Here is an 18,767-nt window from a genome sequence, read left to right as displayed (position 1 = left end):
GCTCTGTGCCGCTCAGTCACAGCCTCACACAGAGACGTGCACACACACCACTGACTTCATGAAAGAAACTCGGTCAATAAAGGATAATTGTGTAAAAAAAAAAAAATAATATATATATATATATATATATATATATAAATGTGTTGTAATGGTTTTAGAAGCCACACTGTGCTGAGCACAGCAGCAGCATCTGGAACAGATCAGATCCCTGTAACTTTCAACACTAATATTTGGGAATGTGTAGGTGTCAGAGTAAGTTTAATACTTTCCTTACATAATTTAATGTTAATTAATTTAACTGGCTCGATATCCAGGTCAGAAAGGTATTTTAACACATTTTGTGAGCGTTTTCCCAAGTGTGTTTACTCACATCTCCGCATTGAAATGCATTAACATCTGGGCACTTGGTCAACATTTTGTCCGGTTAGGAGGCGTCATGGCACTGTCCATGAAGGGACGTTCGCGTTTAGGAGGCAGCATTGGCAGTGTGGACTCTAGTACTCATTATTAACCGCACAGTCAGCTGACATCAGCTGATGTTGGCTGACAAGGATCACGTGTTGAATGAGAAAAGGATTTGCACATGACAAAAACAGACGCAAGCGGGTGAGTTATTTGTAATGAAATCATACCATATCATACCATACCCTTTATTTATATAGCACATTTCACAAACACAGTTTCCAAAGTGCTGTACACAAAAAAAAAAAACACACACAGGACCACACACTCACGCGGTGCTAAAAGCCAAAGCATAAAAATGGGTCTTTAGACGAGACTTAAAACACTCTAAAGTGGGGGCTGTTCAGATATTAAGGGGCAAATCATTACACAGCTGAGGGTCCACCACAGAAAAAGCCCTGTCTCCCCTGGTTTTAAGTCTCGTCACAGGCACCACAAGCTGGAACTGGCCCTCAGACCGCAAAACACGGGGAGGCTGATAAATTCGGATGAGGTCCGAAATGTACATTGGGGCCAGTCCATTCAAAGCTTTAAAAACAAACAATAAAATCTTAAAATCAACTCAAAAACGAACTGGAAGCCAGTGCAGAGATGCCAGAACTGGAGTAATGTGCTCTCACCTTCTGCTCCCAGTTAAAAGACGCGCAGCAGAATTCTGAACCAACTGTAAGCGAGAAAGTGCATTTTGGCTAATGCCGATAAAAAGTGCATTACAGTAGTCTAAACGAGAGGACACAAAAGCGTGCACGACTTGTTCAAAGGCATTGAAAGATAAAGGTTTAACTTTGGATAAAAGACGCAAATGATAAAATCCAGATTTGACGATGGCGTTTACCTGCTTGTCAAATTTAAAATCTTTGTCAATAATGATGCCGAGGTTGGTGACAGACTGTTTCATGTACTGTTTAAGAGGGCCCAGGTCCAAGAGGGGGTCAATCTTTCCAAATAAAATGCTCATTTAGACTTAAAAAGTTGTTGGCCAACCAAGCCTTGACGTCACTCAAACAATTCAAAAGAGATGCCAAAGGGGCAGAAGCAAGTTTTTTGAGTGGCAGGTAAATCTGGCAGTCATCTGCGTAAAAATGATATCGTAGGCCACGATTTTTAAAGATTTGACTCAGTGGGAGGAGGTAGAGGGCAAAAAGAACAGGCGCTAGAATTGACCCCTGCGGTACTCGATAATTTAGAGACGCAGAGGAAGAGGTGAAATCCCCCAATTTGACAGAGCAGCTCCTCCCACTGAGATAAGACCTGAACCACTCCAGGGCAGTCCCTCTAACCCCCACACAGTTTTCTAAGCGATTTAAAAGAGTTGTGTGGTCGACTGTGTCAAACACAGCTGACAAGTCTAAAAGGTCTAAAATGGCAGAATCGGCAGAATCAATCACTAAAAACAAATCATTAAAAACCTTTAAAAGTGCCGACTCTGTACTATGAAGGGCTTTATAACCTGACTGAAAAATATCAAAAATGCCATGTGCCTCTAAGAAAAACTGCAGCTGCATAAGAACACATTTCTCTAAAATTTTAGCCAAAAAAGGCAGTTTAGAAATTGGCCTAAAATTGCAGACATTTGCAGAATCAAGGCTTGTTTTTTCAGAAGGGGCTCAATAACTGCCTCCTTACAAAACAGAGGAACAACACCAGACAGCAGACTGCTATTTAGAATGTCAAGGACATTAGGGCCAATAGTTATCCAGACTTCTTTGAACAGTCGAGGAGGAACAGGGTCAAGTGGACTCGAAACAGGCTTAAGTTCACAGACAACTTTAGACAGACATGCAAGAGACACTGGCTCAAAATGACAAATGACAGATGAGCATGGCATGTCAGGAAAAGGGCTACCTGAAGAAGTCTGAATATTGGCTCTAATTCTTTCCACTTTCTCAGTAAAAAAAGTGCAAAAATGCATTACACGTGTCAGGTGTTGATTCTAACCCTGTGGGCTGAGGGGGGTTAAGCACTGTCTCGATAGTTTTAAAAAGAACACGTGGATTATTAACATTATTGGAGACCACCTCAGAAAGATATTTAATCTTTTCATCTTTCACCATGTGAAAGATGTGAAAATCAGACATGTTATTGAAACGGGTGGTCCCACAAACATAATATTTGACGATGCTTGTGCCTCCCCCACCTTCAGGCGCAAGTTTGCACAGAAGACCAAGGTGCTCTGATACGTGGTAAACTGTATTTCTCCCTCCTCAGTGCAAAAGGTCATTAAATGGTTCAACAAATTTCAGTGCATGAAGGCAAAGGGTGCAAGCCTCTGCTCAACAGCCAACTCAGCTCAACTCAGACTTTATTAATAAAGCACATTTAAAACAACCGCGGTCGACTAAAGTGCTGTATGCAAAAACACGACAATTACATTAAAACTAAGCCACATAACTCAATGCTATAAATGAATAAAATGTTGTTGTCCATTCGGCTGCTCCCGTTTTGTGGTCAGGGTCACCACAGCGGATACAGTCAGATCCGCATTTGTACTTGGCACAACTTTTACACAGGATGCCCTTCCCGACGCAACTCCAGTTTCACCTGGAGAAACACACACAGCCGCTGGTGCTCCAAAGAGGTCTCCCATCCAAGTACTAACCAGGTCCCGCACTGCTTAGCTTCTGAGATCTGGCAGATCGACTGCTCTGTAAATGAATAAAATAATAAAAATAAATGAATTAAAATTACTGTCCACTTAGAATTGATTAAATGCCAGGTAGAAGTGAGTGAGTGTTTATTGAAGATTGAAAAACCTTGATCAGTCCCATAGAGCAAATGTGCCAGGGCAGGTTGTTCCAGAGCCTAGGGGGTGCTGCCACAAAGGCTCTGTCACCTTTAGTTTTCAGCCTCATTTTTGGGGTAACCAGTGTAATTGATTGGCAATCTCAAAGCTCTGGCTGGGGTGTAGACATGGAGGAGCTCAAATAGATACTGTGGGGCTAAACCTTTTAGAGCTCTAAAAACAGATAGGCTTGGGATTATTTTGGGGAACCTTTGCCTTTGCTCTGCAATACAGAATTATGAGGTCTGTTAGAAAAGTATCCGACCTTTTAATTTTTTTCAAAAACATGATGGATTTGAATCACGTGTGCTTGCATGAGCCAACCTTGAACCTTCGTGCGCATGCGTGAATTTTTTCACGCCTGTCGATTGCGTCATTTGCTGCGCACGAAGGTTCAAGGTTGGCTCATGCAAGCACAGGTGATTCAAATCCATCATGTTTTTGAAAAAAATTAAAAGGTTGGATACTTTTCTAACAGACCTTGTACATTCACAAATGCCCCTTAAAAATTTTGCAACTTCTCAACAAGACAATGAAAAGCCACATTCTGCACACATTTATTTAATTGAATTTATTTCATTTATATAGCACCATATCACATCAAAGTTGCTTCAAGGAGCTTCATACAAGTAAGGTCTAACCTTACCAACCCCCCAGAGCAAACTCACAGGCAACAGTGGTAAGAAAAAACTCCCTCTGATGATTTGAGCAAGAAACCTCAAGCAGACCAGACTCAAAGGGGCGACCCTCTGCTTGGGCCATGATACAGACGCGAGTTACAAAATAATTCACAAAACCAATATACAGGAAATGTTTCCGGTGCACAGGACAGGAGGGTTACAGAAACAGATACCACACCCATCTCTGGATGGAGCCGAACCTCAAACAGAGAGAAAAAACAGAATCAGGCATCAGAAAGTCCAGAAATACAGTATAATTTGTCAGCATTAAACAACAAGAAAACAGGAAATACTAAGGTGATCGCCGGCCACTAGCCCTAAGCTTCACTAAAAGACCCAGAATTTAGATAAAGTTGAGGCCGCGGCACGCTCCAATTACTAATAAAATGAATTAAAAAGGATAAAAAGCGTAGTAACATACTATACTTTGATCATATTTGTGCACAGATGCCAAAAAGAAATGGTGTTACTGTCCAAATACTTATGGACCTTAATGTATCTGGCAGTTTATTGTGGCTGTTATCCAACACACCTGCACTGTTTCCCCCTACAGGTGGAGAGTTCTTTGTGAATATATTATCACTGTTCTGTTCTTTGATGTTTCATGTCTTTCTATTCTTTCTTTCTTGGCAGCACAGTGGCTTAGTGGTTAGCACTGTTGCCTCACAGCAAGAAGGTCATGGGTTTGATTCCCACCTGTGTCCTTTCTGTGTGGAGTTTGTGTGGGTTCCCTCCAGGTGCTCCGGCTTCCTCGCTCATCCAAAGACACCACAGGTTCAATGGACTGGAAACTTTAAATTGTCCAGGTCTCCTTTGCAGAAGAGGTCTCGATCCCAATGGGACTAATCTGGTTAAATTCAATTACAAATTAAGTTCATTTCATTTAATCAAAAATTAATTTAATTGAAGGAGGTTGAAGGTTTAGAGGTTGAGCATTGGGATTGAGACCAGAGGCTCCTCGGCTCAAATCCCAGCCTGAGTGGAAAATCACGAAGGGCCCTTGGGCAAGGTCCTTATTCCCCGAGTTGCTCCCAGTGTGTTGTGAGCACCTTGCATGGCAGCACCCTGACATCAGTGTGTGTGTGAATGTGAGGCATTACTGTAAAGCACTTTGAGCTTCTGATGCAGATGGAAAAGTGTGTTATAAATGCAGCCCATTTACCATAATATAGATTTTTAATTCTCTGATTTCATGTTTTTTTTTTGTTTTATGTGAACTGATGAATTAGAATCAGGTTTTCAGATGTCCCATTATTTCCGATGCTGCTCTTTATCTGGTTTAAGTGAAATTCCCTGAATGATTGGGTTGGTAAAGTCAGACCTTCCTCTTCCGAAGTGTCTTGTGCGACTTATGTTGTGATTTGGTGCTCTATGAATAAATGGAACTAATTGAGTCTAGAGGTTTTCAGCTCCTTTAAGTGACTGACACATTGTGTCACCAGATCCAATGACCTTCCTTAAGTATTCTGACTGTGTGTTGGCAGGTGCGTGAGGCATTGCAGGACTCCCCTGGGAAGCTGGATGAGTTTTTGTCTTTGCTTAGTGAGTTCCAGCAGGTTGAAGAAGGACGTGATGTGGTGGTTCTTTTCCGGAAGCTTCGCTCCCTGCTGGGACATCAGAAGGTTCTCCTCCGAGACTTTGCTGCTTTCCTCCATCCTGATCAGGCCCTGGAATGTGGACTGGTGAGAATCTAAACCAAAAGCTCTCCTCAGCATTTATTAAAATAATAATAATAGAAAAACTAAGCAATCACATGTACAAAAATATTCACAGTCTTTGCCATGAAGCTCTAAATTGAGCTCAGGTGCCTCCTGTTTCCACTGATCATCCTTGAGATGTTTCTACAGCTTAATTGGAGTCCACCTGGGGTAAATTCATTTGATTGGACATGATTTGGAAAGACACACATTTCTGCTGCTTTGAAGGTCCCAATGAGCTCAGTGGCCTCCATCATCTGTAAATGGATCCACCAGGACTCTTTCTAGAGCTGGCCGCATGTCTAAAGTGAGTGATCGGGGGAGAAGGACCTCAGTCAGGGAGGTGACCAAGAACCCAGTGGTCACCCTGTCAGAGCTCCAGCATTCCTCTGTGGAGAGAGGAGAACCTTCCAGAAGGACAACCATCTCTGCAGCAGTCCACCAATCAGGCCTGTATGGTAGAGTGTCCAGACGGAAGCCACTCCTTAGTAAAAGACACATGGCAGCCCACCTGGAGTTTGACAAAAGGCACCTGAAGGACTCTCAGACCAGGAGAAACAAAATTCTCTGGTCTGATGAGACAAAGATTGAACTCTTTGGCGTCATGTTTGGAGGAAACCAGGTGCCATCCCTACAGTGAAGCATGGTGGTGGCAGCATCATACTGTGGGGATGTTTTTCAGCAGCAGGAACTGGGAGACTAGTCAGGATTGAGGGAAAGATGAATGCAGCAATGTACAGAGACATCCTGGATGAAAACCTGCTCCAGAGCGTTCTTGACCTCAGACTGGGGCGACGGTTCATCTTTCAGCAGGACAATGACCCTAAACACACAGCCGAGGTATCAAAGGAGTGGCTTCAGGACAACTCTGTGAATCTCCTTGAGTGTCCCAGCCAGAGTCCAGACCTGAATCTGATTGAACATCTTTGGAGAGATCTGAAAATGTCTGTGCACTGACGCTCCCCATCCAACCTGATGGAGCTTGAGAGGTGCTGCAAAGAGGAATGGACCAAACTGCCCAAAGATAGGTGCACCAAGCTTGTGGCATCATATTCAAGAAGACTTGAGGCTGAAATTGCTGCCAAAGGTGCATCAACAAAGTATTGAGGAAAGGCTGTGAATACTTATGTATATGGGATTCATTAGTTTATTTTTAATAAATTTGCTAAAATTTCAAAAACCTTTTTTGCTGTTGTCAATATGGGGTGTTGTGAGTAGAACCTGTAGGAAACAAAATTAATTTCATCAGTTTTAGGATAAGTCTGTAACAACAAAATGTGGAAAAAGTGAAGTGCTGTGAATACTTCCTGGATGTTCTGTATGGACAAACCCAAAAATGGATTAGGTTAGATTGGAAAGGTACCGGTGACTGAAGTCTGTGTTGAATTTGAAGATGTCGTGGTTGGTTGGCGAGTCTTTGAAGCAACAACTAGTGCTCAAGGAGATTAGACTATTTTTTATTTTTAAATCTGCTCCTGAAAGTTAAAAATGAAAAACTCAATTATTTTAATTCAATATTTTGTCTGTTTGAAACTATGAAATTATACTCAATGTGAAGAGTTCTGAACTGCTGTTTGTGTTGCATAAATATTTTCATATGCTCACTGAGATCTGTGAAGCCTACAAAACCAAGCATTGAAGAACTAGTTCCAGTTCCTAGATATAGTGCTTCATTTGTCTCTTAGTCTGGGGATGGTACCATAGGCAAGAGGGTCGACTAACAGTGGCACCTGTAAAATTGCCAGAAACGTGACATGACCTGGAGACATCACTCTGAAACAGCATGTAAGGGTAGGATATGAAGTACCTGAGTTACTATTGTCTCAGCTGTTTCCATGGAGTGTCTTAGGATCATGGTTGATAATGGTGAGGATCACCATATTACCCTCAGAAGGAGGCAAGCCATCAAGAGGTGAGGCCACAGGCAAGAAGGAACTGGGAGGAGCAGACTGGCTACAGTCTTCTTGGAGCTAAAATTTTATTACAGAGATTAGAGCATGCCATAGGTATTAAAGGCACTGCGCTGCGGTGGTTTGAATCATATTTGTCTAATAGATTACAATTTGTTCATGTAAATGGGGAATCTTCTTCACAGACTAAAGTTAATTATGGAGTTCCACAAGGTTCTGTGCTAGGACCAATTTTATTTACTTTATACATGCTTCCCTTAGGCAGTATTATTAGACGGTATTGCTTAAATTTTCATTGTTACGCAGATGATACCCAGCTTTATCTATCCATGAAGCCAGAGGACACACACCAATTAGCTAAACTGCAGGATTGTCTTACAGACATAAAGACATGGATGACCTCTAATTTCCTGCTTTTAAACTCAGATAAAACTGAAGTTATTGTACTTGGCCCCACAAATCTTAGAAACATGGTGTCTAACCAGATCCTTACTCTGGATGGCATTGCCCTGGCCTCTAGTAATACTGTGAGAAATCTTGGAGTCATTTTTGATCAGGATATGTCATTCAAAGCGCATATTAAACAAATATGTAGGACTGCTTTTTTGCATTTACGCAATATCTCTAAAATCAGAAAGGTCTTGTCTCAGAGTGATGCTGAAAAACTAATTCATGCATTTATTTCCTCTAGGCTGGACTATTGTAATTCATTATTATCAGGTTGTCCTAAAAGTTCCCTAAAAAGCCTTCAGTTAATTCAAAATGCTGCAGCTAGAGTACTGACGGGGACTAGAAGGAGAGAGCATATCTCACCCATATTGGCCTCTCTTCATTGGCTTCCTGTTAATTCTAGAATAGAATTTTAAATTCTTCTTCTTACTTATACGGTTTTGAATAATCAGGTCCCATCTTATCTTAGGGACCTCGTAGTACCATATCACTCCAATAGAGCGCTTCGCTGTCAGACTGCAGGCTTACTTGTAGTTCCTAGGGTTTGTAAGAGTAGAATGGGAGGCAGAGCCTTCAGCTTTCAGGCTCCTCTCCTCTGGAACCAGCTCCCACTTCAGATCAGGGAGACAGATACCCTCTCTACTTTTAAGATTAGGCTTAAAACTTTCCTTTTTGCTAAAGCTTATAGTTAGGGCTGGATCAGGTGACCCTGAACCATCCCTTAGTTATGCTGCTATAGACGTAGACTGCTGGGGGGTTCCCATGATGCACTGTTTCTTTCTCTTTTTGCTCTGTATGCACCACTCTGCATTTAATCATTAGTGATTGATCTCTGCTCCCCTCCACAGCATGTCTTTTTCCTGGTTCTCTCCCTCAGCCCCAACCAGTCCCAGCAGAAGACTGCCCCTCCCTGAGCCTGGTTCTGCTGGAGGTTTCTTCCTGTTAAAAGGGAGTTTTTCCTTCCCACTGTAGCCAAGTGCTTGCTCACAGGGGGTCGTTTTGACCGTTGGGGTTTTACATAATTATTGTATGGCCTTGCCTTACAATATAAAGCGCCTTGGGGCAACTGTTTGTTGTGATTTGGCGCTATATAAAAAAAATTGATTGATTGATTGATTGATAAATAGAGCGAGCATTAACATCATCGTGAGCATCCAGAGACCAGGTGGGCCACTAGAATCGCTACCCAATGAATCTTTCTGTCCTGGCACCACCAGGATGGTATGAGAGTTTGGACCTATGGCCCCCTTGCAGATACTGTGAGTGGAGGGTGACGGGACAGAATAGCTAGTGACGTGGGTACCCCATGGGTATCTTGAATAGCCGATTTCGCTTGCTTTCCATCTCACACTCTACTGCCCCCAGGAGGCAGAATCACAAGCGATTCAGAGACCAAATCATTTCGAGCAGACTGCCAAGAAAGGCCATTCTTCTTGTGAAGTGTAAAGTCAAACCCAGTGAAGAGCAGTGTCAACTTTGCCCTGCATGCTGACTTGATGTACTGCAAGTTCATGTGGTCAGTCCAATCCAAAAGTGTTTGAATGTCATCCTCCAGCCAGTGGCTATCTTCACTGCTGGGAGCTCACAATTCCCCACATCATAATTGTGTTTGGCTGGGGACAATTAGAAAAGTATTCACAAGGTTGCGTCTTGTTGTCCTGTCCAAGCACAGAGAGAGGTTGGCTGCCACGGCCACCTCCGCGGTGTCTGCCTCCACAGTCAGCTGGAGGGCGGCGATGTGGCATGGTCAGAATGGAAGCAGCTCCTGAAAAGCTTCCTGTTAAACAAAAGACCAAATAAACGTAAATTTGGTGGAGGTCAGCTGGGTGAGACGAGCAACGACAGAACTGTAATTTCATATGAACCATCAGTAGAAACTGGGTAAACCCTGGGAATATGACTCAGGCATCAGCCAGGCTAACCTTGCCCAGATCCACGTCAGCGAGGAAACAGAAGGCTGGTGAAAGTCACATTTTTCCACTTTTACATAAGCTGGTCAGATGTTTCAGTAGTTTTCTAATGCGTGTGACGTACTCGGAAACACATCATTGATGATGCCCTTGTTGGGGCATTAGATGGGCCAGATGACATCGCTGGGTACTTGTTCTCCCCACTCAGGGTGTTAAGGGAGGTCTTCACGGATTCTGATGGTGTTGTGGAGATCCAGTTTCTTAACATGTCCTCTGTGAAAATTTTGCAACGGCAACAGGTATGTGTTTTTCACAGTTACAGTCCACGCTCATCAGTAGAGGGGCTTAGTATTTTTGACAGAGGAAAATCTACATAAACATAGCAAAATTTGTCATTATATTACATTAAAAAATGAAAATAAGCATTTGCTTTTACTGTCAAATGACAGCCTGTCAGCATTTTTAAAAAAAGTGGCTTTCACAGTGTGGGGATTAATGACTACGATGTTTTGAATACATCATTTATTAACAGAGGGACGCCGGTCAAACAGAAGTCAACGGCAAGCCTTTGAACTTTTGTCCAGAATGTGACCTGATGCTTCTCACTAATTGGCTGCCTCCATTTTGCCTGCGGGGTGCACAGAACGGTGCCTCGGACACACATTTTTTTATTGACAGCGAATTGTATTGTGTTAGTGTTTCTTGTCCTCGTATGATTGGACAATGAGACTAGTGGTTCTGGCTCGGATGGACCTGTATCTCCTCCCAGAGCGCAGCAAGTGGAAGAGGGGATGTGCAGGATGATGCTGCTCACACAGGCTGTCGTGTACCTGCCTCAGACAGCGGGTGGTGTAGACGATGCGGAACTCTGGGAGACTGGTCCTGATGATTCTCCCTGCTGTTTTCTCCACCTGCTGGAGGACCTGCTGCTTAGCCTCAGTGCAGCTGGAATACCACACTAAGACTCCGTAGGTCAGTTTGCTGCCGACTCCACAGTGGTAGAAGTTTACCAGGAGCTGCTGAGGAATTCAAACACATTCACTGGAAGAGAAAAAGAGGATAAGGAGCTTGGACCTGATCAGCCCAACTCACAGATATAGCAACAGGCGAGCGATCGGGCGATCTCCCGCTCTTGCTATGTTAAGCGTAGCTGGCTAGCACGCTGCTGTGTGAGGAACACCTTTTATTTGTTTCCTGTGTTTGCTGTTTCAAACTGGCGGCACCGATGCGTTGTGGACCACATGCTGTAGTTCAACCCCTTCTTAAAAAAACCTCACCTGGAGTCACCAGTTTTAGACCCATGTCTCATCTGCCGTTTCTGTCTAAGGTTTAAGAAAAGGTTGTTTTTATACACTTACATTCATTTTTAGAAGACAATCAAATCTTTGAAAAATTCCAATCCGGTGTCACAGACCAAACGGTCCGCCTCTAAAAATTTGTTTGCCCTGCCTCCACTGCGCATGTGTTATTTTGGAGCTCAGCAGCTCGTCTGAGTCTGACTCTCTTCACCAAAAGTGATCAAATGGATTAATGCGATTATTAACCATCAGATGACAAAGTAAAACCTCTTAAATCATTCTAATATCAGTTTGAAGCAGAAACGAGATGATACTCTGTGATGCTTTGAAATGACTGACGCGCAGTGATGAAACCATGGATATTGCCACTCAGTGCCAGCCTGTGCTGGTACTGCGCTATGGTGATCTGAGAAACAACTATTTTCTTCTCAAAGTAATCCAGGAAATCTTGAGCTGTAAAAGGAGAGCGAACTACAGGTGGTTGTCCATGAATAAGTGTTGCCACCGTGTCGAACAAGAACTTTGAGTTATGCTTGTTTTTGCTGATCAAATCAGAGTAATAGGTCCACTTTGTAACCAGTAATGCATGTTTATAGTCCAAGATAGCATCACGCCACGCAAGGTGAAATACTTCTAATTTTGAACGACGCTATTTCCGTTCTAGACCTCTTGCTTTATGCTTGAGATCACGCAGATAATCATTGAACCAAGGTGACTGTGTTTTAGGGGGCGTGGTTTTAACACAGGTGGTGCAATCATGTCGAGTGTAGTTTTGGGCGCTGAGTTTCCACATGACTGTCTACTGATTGGATATTTGCCAAACCTGAAGCTATGATATCAGGCAGTCTCACTTCGAGTTCAGTCTTAGTTGAGGAGTTGATGCATCGCTGTAGTGATAAATAATCCGTGGACAATTTGACATTATTTGATCTTGTACTCTTTACATGTCTGATATGATGCTGCATTAGGAAAGAGGTTAGTGAGTGAAATGTAATCTGTTCATTAGGAGAATAATTTGCTCTTTTCTCAACTGTCTCCACCTGGTTTTACCTTAAACTCTAGGACACAGTCACAAAAGGGTTTCTAGAAAAAGGTCGATGGTGAACAGATTATGATTTGGCCGTAAACAAAAATATTTCAGTTAGAAGGTTTTTGTTTGTTTGCTTGTTTTTCTTTAATCCCTGTGGGTGAGCACCACCAGAACAGGGTGTTAGCTCTGAGGTGCTTGTGCAGGAGTATCAAAGGAGTCTGGAGCTTGGTGGGGAGGTTCTCCTTCATGAAAACCTTCATCAGCTCCAGAATCACTGAAGATCTGCGATTGGTGGAGTCTGGCTGGTACCTGGAGCATGGCTGGAGTCAGAGGTTGTGGAAGACTGAGTAGATGTTTGCCTCAGTGTACGTCCTTCGTGTGATGATGAGACCGCTCTTTTGTGGGCGACTGACCTTGTTAGATTAGATTAGATTGAGGTTTATTCATCCCTTGGAAAGAGTCCCTAAAGAAAATTGAGGTTCCAGCAGCATTGTACAGCAGCACACAGGGTAAGAAGCACATAGAGTATCAAAAGTGAAAGTAAAAAAGAAAAAGTTTGCAATATAAATACCAGACATACTGCTCAATACTGGTTTACTGGCTACTGCTGTTCCTCTCCTTCTTGTCCTCTGTCTTCCTGTTACTCCTCTTCCCCCTGAGTGAGGAGTTGTACAGTCTAATGGCTTGAGGGACAAAGGAGTTTTTCAGTGTGTTGGGAAATCTGTTATTTTGGTTTTGCTCGACTTAACAGCTACTTTCTTTACTGTTGACCACTGTATTTTATCTTGACCATTACTTGGTGGGCATAGGTGGTACTGTGCTTGAGTGGTTCCAGTCCTATTTGACAGACAGGGCATTCGCTGTGAATATTGGTGGCTTCAAATCTTTTCTAGTCCCTTTGTCATGTGGTGTTCCACAGGGCTCTGTCTTGGGGCCTTTGTTGTTCTCTATATTGCCTCTAGGGACTATTTTTTAGAAGACATGAGATTTTATTCCACTGCTATGCAGATGATTGCCAGATTTATTTGCCTGTTGAAATGGCTCCTAGCATTTTCAGAAGATATTAAAGCCTGGCTTGTCTTGAATTTCAGCAGTTTTAATGAAAAGAAAACAGAGGTGGCAGTTTTTTGGACCTAGTAGTCTTTGTGAGCCCTCCACTGTCGATTTGGGACCCCTGGATGCATATTTTAAACTGGTTATTCCTAATATTCCTAATCTTGGTTTTAAGCTGGATGGTGATCTTAAATTGGACAGTCAAACTGTAGCAGTGGTGAAATCTGATTTTTTTTTTTTTTTTTTTTTTTAAATCATTTGAGGCATTTGGCAGCACTGAAACCTTTTCTTTCCAGGCAACATTTTGAGATGGTTATTCATGCTTTTGTGTCATCTCGTCTGGATTAATCACATTTGCTCCATGTGGGAGTAAATCAGTCACTTCTCCCCCGTCTGCAGTTGGTCCAGAATGCTGCAGCGTGGCTTCCACCTTCAGGCATCTTATATATGCTACTCTGGAACCACCCCTAAATCCAAACTGTCGAACAGTCAATCCCACTGAGGTCCTTGGTCTGGGTCTCATTAACATAACATCACTGTCCTCAAAATCACTGTTGATTAATGATCTAATTATGGATCATCACTTAGATATGATTAAGTTATGTGACACCTGGCTTAAACCTACAGCGGTCCTCCCCTTAAATGTGGCCCACCCACCGGCATACACATTTAGTCACGTCCCTCGTGATGCAAAGCAAGGCGGGGGTGTCGCTCTTATTTATAAATCTGGGTTTAGATTATTAGCTGTTGGGGGTCACAGGTTATTTTGCTTGCTTGCCTCTACTGGTGGTTGGCTCTCACTGCGGTATTGTATCACTTCCTGTTCCGGAGCACAGCGGTGTTTTTCTGTATCTGTTAGCTGTTTAATCTGCGCAGTTAGATTGATCTAGTTATCTAGATTACGATTTGTTTCCCAGTGTAATCTTTACGTGCCTTAACTAAAGCACTCCTTCTGCTGAATCACCTCTAAATTATTTACACATTATTCACTTTGCGTGTTTTTAGGAATCCGCTAGCTTAGCGTAGCTACTAGCTCTTAGCCGATTTAGCATGGCGGCTTCTCCTGTCTCTCCCGCACTTTTCTGCTCTGGGTGTGAAATGTTTAGTTATTCCTCGGCCTCCTTTAGCAGTAATGGTACTTGTAATAAGTGTAGCTTATTCGTAGCTTTGGAGGCCAGGCTGGGCGAATTGGAGACTCGGCTCCGCACCGTGGAAAATTCTACAGCTAGCCAGGCCCCTGTAGTCGGTGCGGACCAAGGTAGCTTAGCCACCGTTAGTTACCCCCTGGCAGATCCCAAGCAGCCGGGAAAGCAGGCTGACTGGGTGACTGTGAGGAGGAAGCGTAGCCCTAAACAGAAGCCCCGTGTACACCGCCAACCCGTTCACATTTCTAACCGTTTTTCCCCACTCGACGACACACCCGCCGAGGATCAAACTCTGGTTATTGGCGACTCTGTTTTGAGAAATGTGAAGTTAGCGACACCAGCAACCATAGTCAATTGTCTTCCGGGGGCCAGAGCAGGCGACATTGAAGGAAATTTGAAACTGCTGGTTAAGGCTAAGCGTAAATTTGGTAAGATTGTAATTCACGTCGGCAGTAATGACACCCGGTTACGCCAATCGGAGGTCACTAAAATTAACATTAAATCGGTGTGTAACTTTGCAAAAACAATGTCGGACTCTGTAGTTTTCTCTGGGCCCCTCCCCAATCAGACCGGGAGTGACATGTTTAGCCGCATGTTCTCCTTGAATTGCTGGCTGTCTGAGTGGTGTCCAAAAAATGAGGTGGGCTTCATAGATAATTGGCAAAGCTTCTGGGGAAAACCTGGTCTTGTTAGGAGAGACGGCATCCATCCCACTTTGGATGGAGCAGCTCTCATTTCTAGAAATCTGGCTAATTTTCTTAAATCCTCCAAACCGTGACTATCCAGGGTTGGGACCAGGAAGCAGAGTTGTAGTCTTACACACCTCTCTGCAGCTTCTCTCCCCCTGCCATCCCCTCATTACCCCATCCCCGTAGAGACGGTGCCTGCTCCCAGACCACCAATAACCAGCAAAAATCTATTTAAACATAAAAATTCAAAAAGAAAAAATAATATAGCACCTTCAACTGCACCACAGACTAAAACAGTTAAATGTGGTCTATTAAACATTAGGTCTCTCTCTTCTAAGTCCCTGTTGGTAAATGATATAATAATTGATCAACATATTGATTTATTCTGCCTAACAGAAACCTGGTTACAGCAGGATGAATATGTTAGTTTAAATGAGTCAACACCCCCGAGTCACACTAACTGTCAGAATGCTCGTAGCACGGGCCGGGGCGGTGGATTAGCAGCAATCTTCCATTCCAGCTTATTAATTAATCAAAAACCCAGACAGAGCTTTAATTCATTTGAAAGCTTGTCTCTTAGTCTTGTCCATCCAAATTGGAAGTCCCAAAAACCAGTTTTATTTGTTATTATCTATCGTCCACCTGGTCGTTACTGTGAGTTTCTCTGTGAATTTTCAGACCTTTTGTCTGACTTAGTGCTTAGCTCAGATAAGATAATTATAGTGGGCGATTTTAACATCCACACAGATGCTGAGAATGACAGCCTCAACACTGCATTTAATCTATTATTAGACTCTATTGGCTTTGCTCAAAAAGTAAATGAGTCCACCCACCACTTTAATCATATCTTAGATCTTGTTCTGACTTATGGTATGGAAATAGAAGACTTAACAGTATTCCCTGAAAACTCCCTTCTGTCTGATCATTTTTTAATAACATTTACATTTACTCTGATGGACTACCCAGCAGTAGGGAATAAGTTTCATTACACTAGAAGTCTTTCAGAAAGCGCTGTAACTAGGTTTAAGGATATGATTCCTTCTTTATGTTCTCTAATGCCATATAACAACACAGTGCAGAGTAGCTACCTAAACTCTGTAAGGGAGATAGAGTATCTCGTCAATAGTTTTACATCCTCATTGAAGACAGCTTTGGATGCTGTAGCTCCTCTGAAAAAGAGAGCTTTAAATCAGAAGTGTCTGACTCCATGGTATAACTCTCAAACTCGTAGCTTAAAGCAGATAACCCGTAAGTTGGAGAGGAAATGGCGTCTCACTAATTTAGAAGATCTTCACTTAGCCTGGAAAAAGAGTCTGTTGCTCTATAAAAAAGCCCTCCGTAAAGCTAGGACATCTTTCTACTCATCACTAATTGAAGAAAATAAGAACAACCCCAGGTTTCTTTTCAGCACTGTAGCCAGGCTGACAAAGAGTCAGAGCTCTATTGAGCTGAGTATTCCATTAACTTTAACTAGTAATGAGTTCATGACTTTCTTTGCTAACAAAATTTTAACTATTAGAGAAAAAATTACTCATAACCATCCCAAAGACGTATCGTTATCGTTGGCTGCTTTCAGTGATGCCGGTATTTGGTTAGACTCTTTCTCTCCGATTGTTCTGTCTGAGTTATTTTCATTAGTTACTTCATCCAAACCATCAACATGTTTATTAGACCCCATTCCTACCAGGCTGCTCAAGGAAGCCCTACCATTATTTAATGCTTCGATCTTAAATATGATCAATCTATCTTTGTTAGTTGGCTATGTACCACAGGCTTTTAAGGTGGCAGTAATTAAACCATTACTTTAAAAGCCATCACTTGACCCAGCTATCTTAGCTAATTATAGGCCAATCTCCAACCTTCCTTTTCTCTCAAAAATTCTTGAAAGGGTAGTTGTAAAACAGCTAACTGATCATCTGCAGAGGAATGGTCTATTTGAAGAGTTTCAGTCAGGTTTTAGAATTCATCATAGTACAGAAACAGCATTAGTGAAGGTTACAAATGATCTTCTTATGGCCTCGGACAGTGGACTCATCTCTGTGCTTGTTCTGTTAGACCTCAGTGCTGCTTTTGATACTGTTGACCATAAAATTTTATTACAGAGATTAGAGCATGCCATAGGTATTAAAGGCACTGCGCTGCGGTGGTTTGAATCATATTTGTCTAATAGATTACAATTTGTTCATGTAAATGGGGAATCTTCTTCACAGACTAAAGTTAATTATGGAGTTCCACAAGGTTCTGTGCTAGGACCAATTTTATTCACTTTATATATGCTTCCCTTAGGCAGTATTATTAGACGGTATTGCTTAAATTTTCATTGTTACGCAGATGATACCCAGCTTTATCTATCCATGAAGCCAGACGACACACACCAATTAGCTAAACTGCAGGATTGTCTTACAGACATAAAGACATGGATGACCTCTAATTTCCTGCTTTTAAACTCAGATAAAACTGAAGTTATTGTACTTGGCCCCACAAATCTTAGAAACATGGTGTCTAACCAGATCCTTACTGTGGATGGCATTACCCTGACCTCTAGTAATACTGTGAGAAATCTTGGAGTCATTTTTGATCAGGATATGTCATTCAAAGCGCATATTAAACAAATATGTAGGACTGCTTTTTTGCATTTACGCAATATCTCTAAAATCAGAAAGGTCTTGTCTCAGAGTGATGCTGAAAAACTAATTCATGCATTTATTTCCTCTAGGCTGGATTATTGTAATTCATTATTATCAGGTTGTCCTAAAAGTTCCCTAAAAAGCCTTCAGTTAATTCAAAATGCTGCAGCTAGAGTGCTGACGGGGACTAGAAGGAGAGAGCATATCTCACCCATATTGGCCTCTCTTCATTGGCTTCCTGTTAATTCTAGAATAGAATTTAAAATTCTTCTTCTTACTTATAAGGTTTTGAATAATCAGGTCCCATCTTATCTTAGGGACCTCGTAGTACCATATCACCCCAATAGAGCGCTTCGCTCTCAGACTGCAGGCTTACTTGTAGTTCCTAGGGTTTGTAAGAGTAGAATGGGAGGCAGAGCCTTCAGCTTTCAGGCTCCTCTCCTGTGGAACCAGCTCCCAATTCAGATCAGGGAGACAGACACCCTCTCTACTTTTAAGATTAGGCTTAAAACTTTCCTTTTTGCTAAAGCTTATAGTTAGGGCTGGATCAGGTGACCCTGAACCATCCCTTAGTTATGCTGCTATAGACGTAGACTGCTGGGGGGTTCCCATGATGCACTGTTTCTTTCTCTTTTTGCTCTGTATGCACCACTCTGCATTTATTCATTAGTGATCAATCTCTGCTCCCCTCCACAGCATGTCTTTTTCCTGGTTCTCTCCCTCAGCCCCAACCAGTCCCAGCAGAAGACTGCCCCTCCCTGAGCCTGGTTCTGCTGGAGGTTTCTTCCTGTTAAAAGGGAGTTTTTCCTTCCCACTGTAGCCAAGTGCTTGCTCACAGGGGGTCGTTTTGACCGTTGGGGTTTTACATCATTATTGTATGGCCTTGCCTTACAATATAAAGCGCCTTGGGGCAACTGTTTGTTGTGATTTGGCGCTATATAAAAAAAAAATTGATTGAAAAAATTGATTGACATATATAACTCATTTGAGCATCTGATCGTCCGCTTTGTATATAGGCCCCCTGGCCCATACTC

General features: G+C 42.5%; 1 protein-coding gene across 1 annotated transcript in view; it reads left to right on the top strand.

Moving 5' to 3' along the window:
- Window positions 1–18,767, top strand: part of LOC117513188 (GON-4-like protein) — a 130,927-nt gene that overhangs the window by 81,868 nt on the left and 30,292 nt on the right. The window contains 1 exon segment of the mRNA XM_034173484.1: window positions 5,409–5,606. Within this exon segment, the coding sequence (XP_034029375.1) occupies window positions 5,409–5,606 (198 nt within the window).

Source organism: Thalassophryne amazonica, chromosome 7, assembly GCF_902500255.1.
Source record: "Thalassophryne amazonica chromosome 7, fThaAma1.1, whole genome shotgun sequence".
Classification (NCBI taxonomy): Eukaryota; Metazoa; Chordata; class Actinopteri; order Batrachoidiformes; family Batrachoididae; genus Thalassophryne; species Thalassophryne amazonica.
The sequence above is the reverse complement of the archived record's forward strand: the minus strand, read 5'-3'. Positions and strand labels throughout refer to the sequence as shown.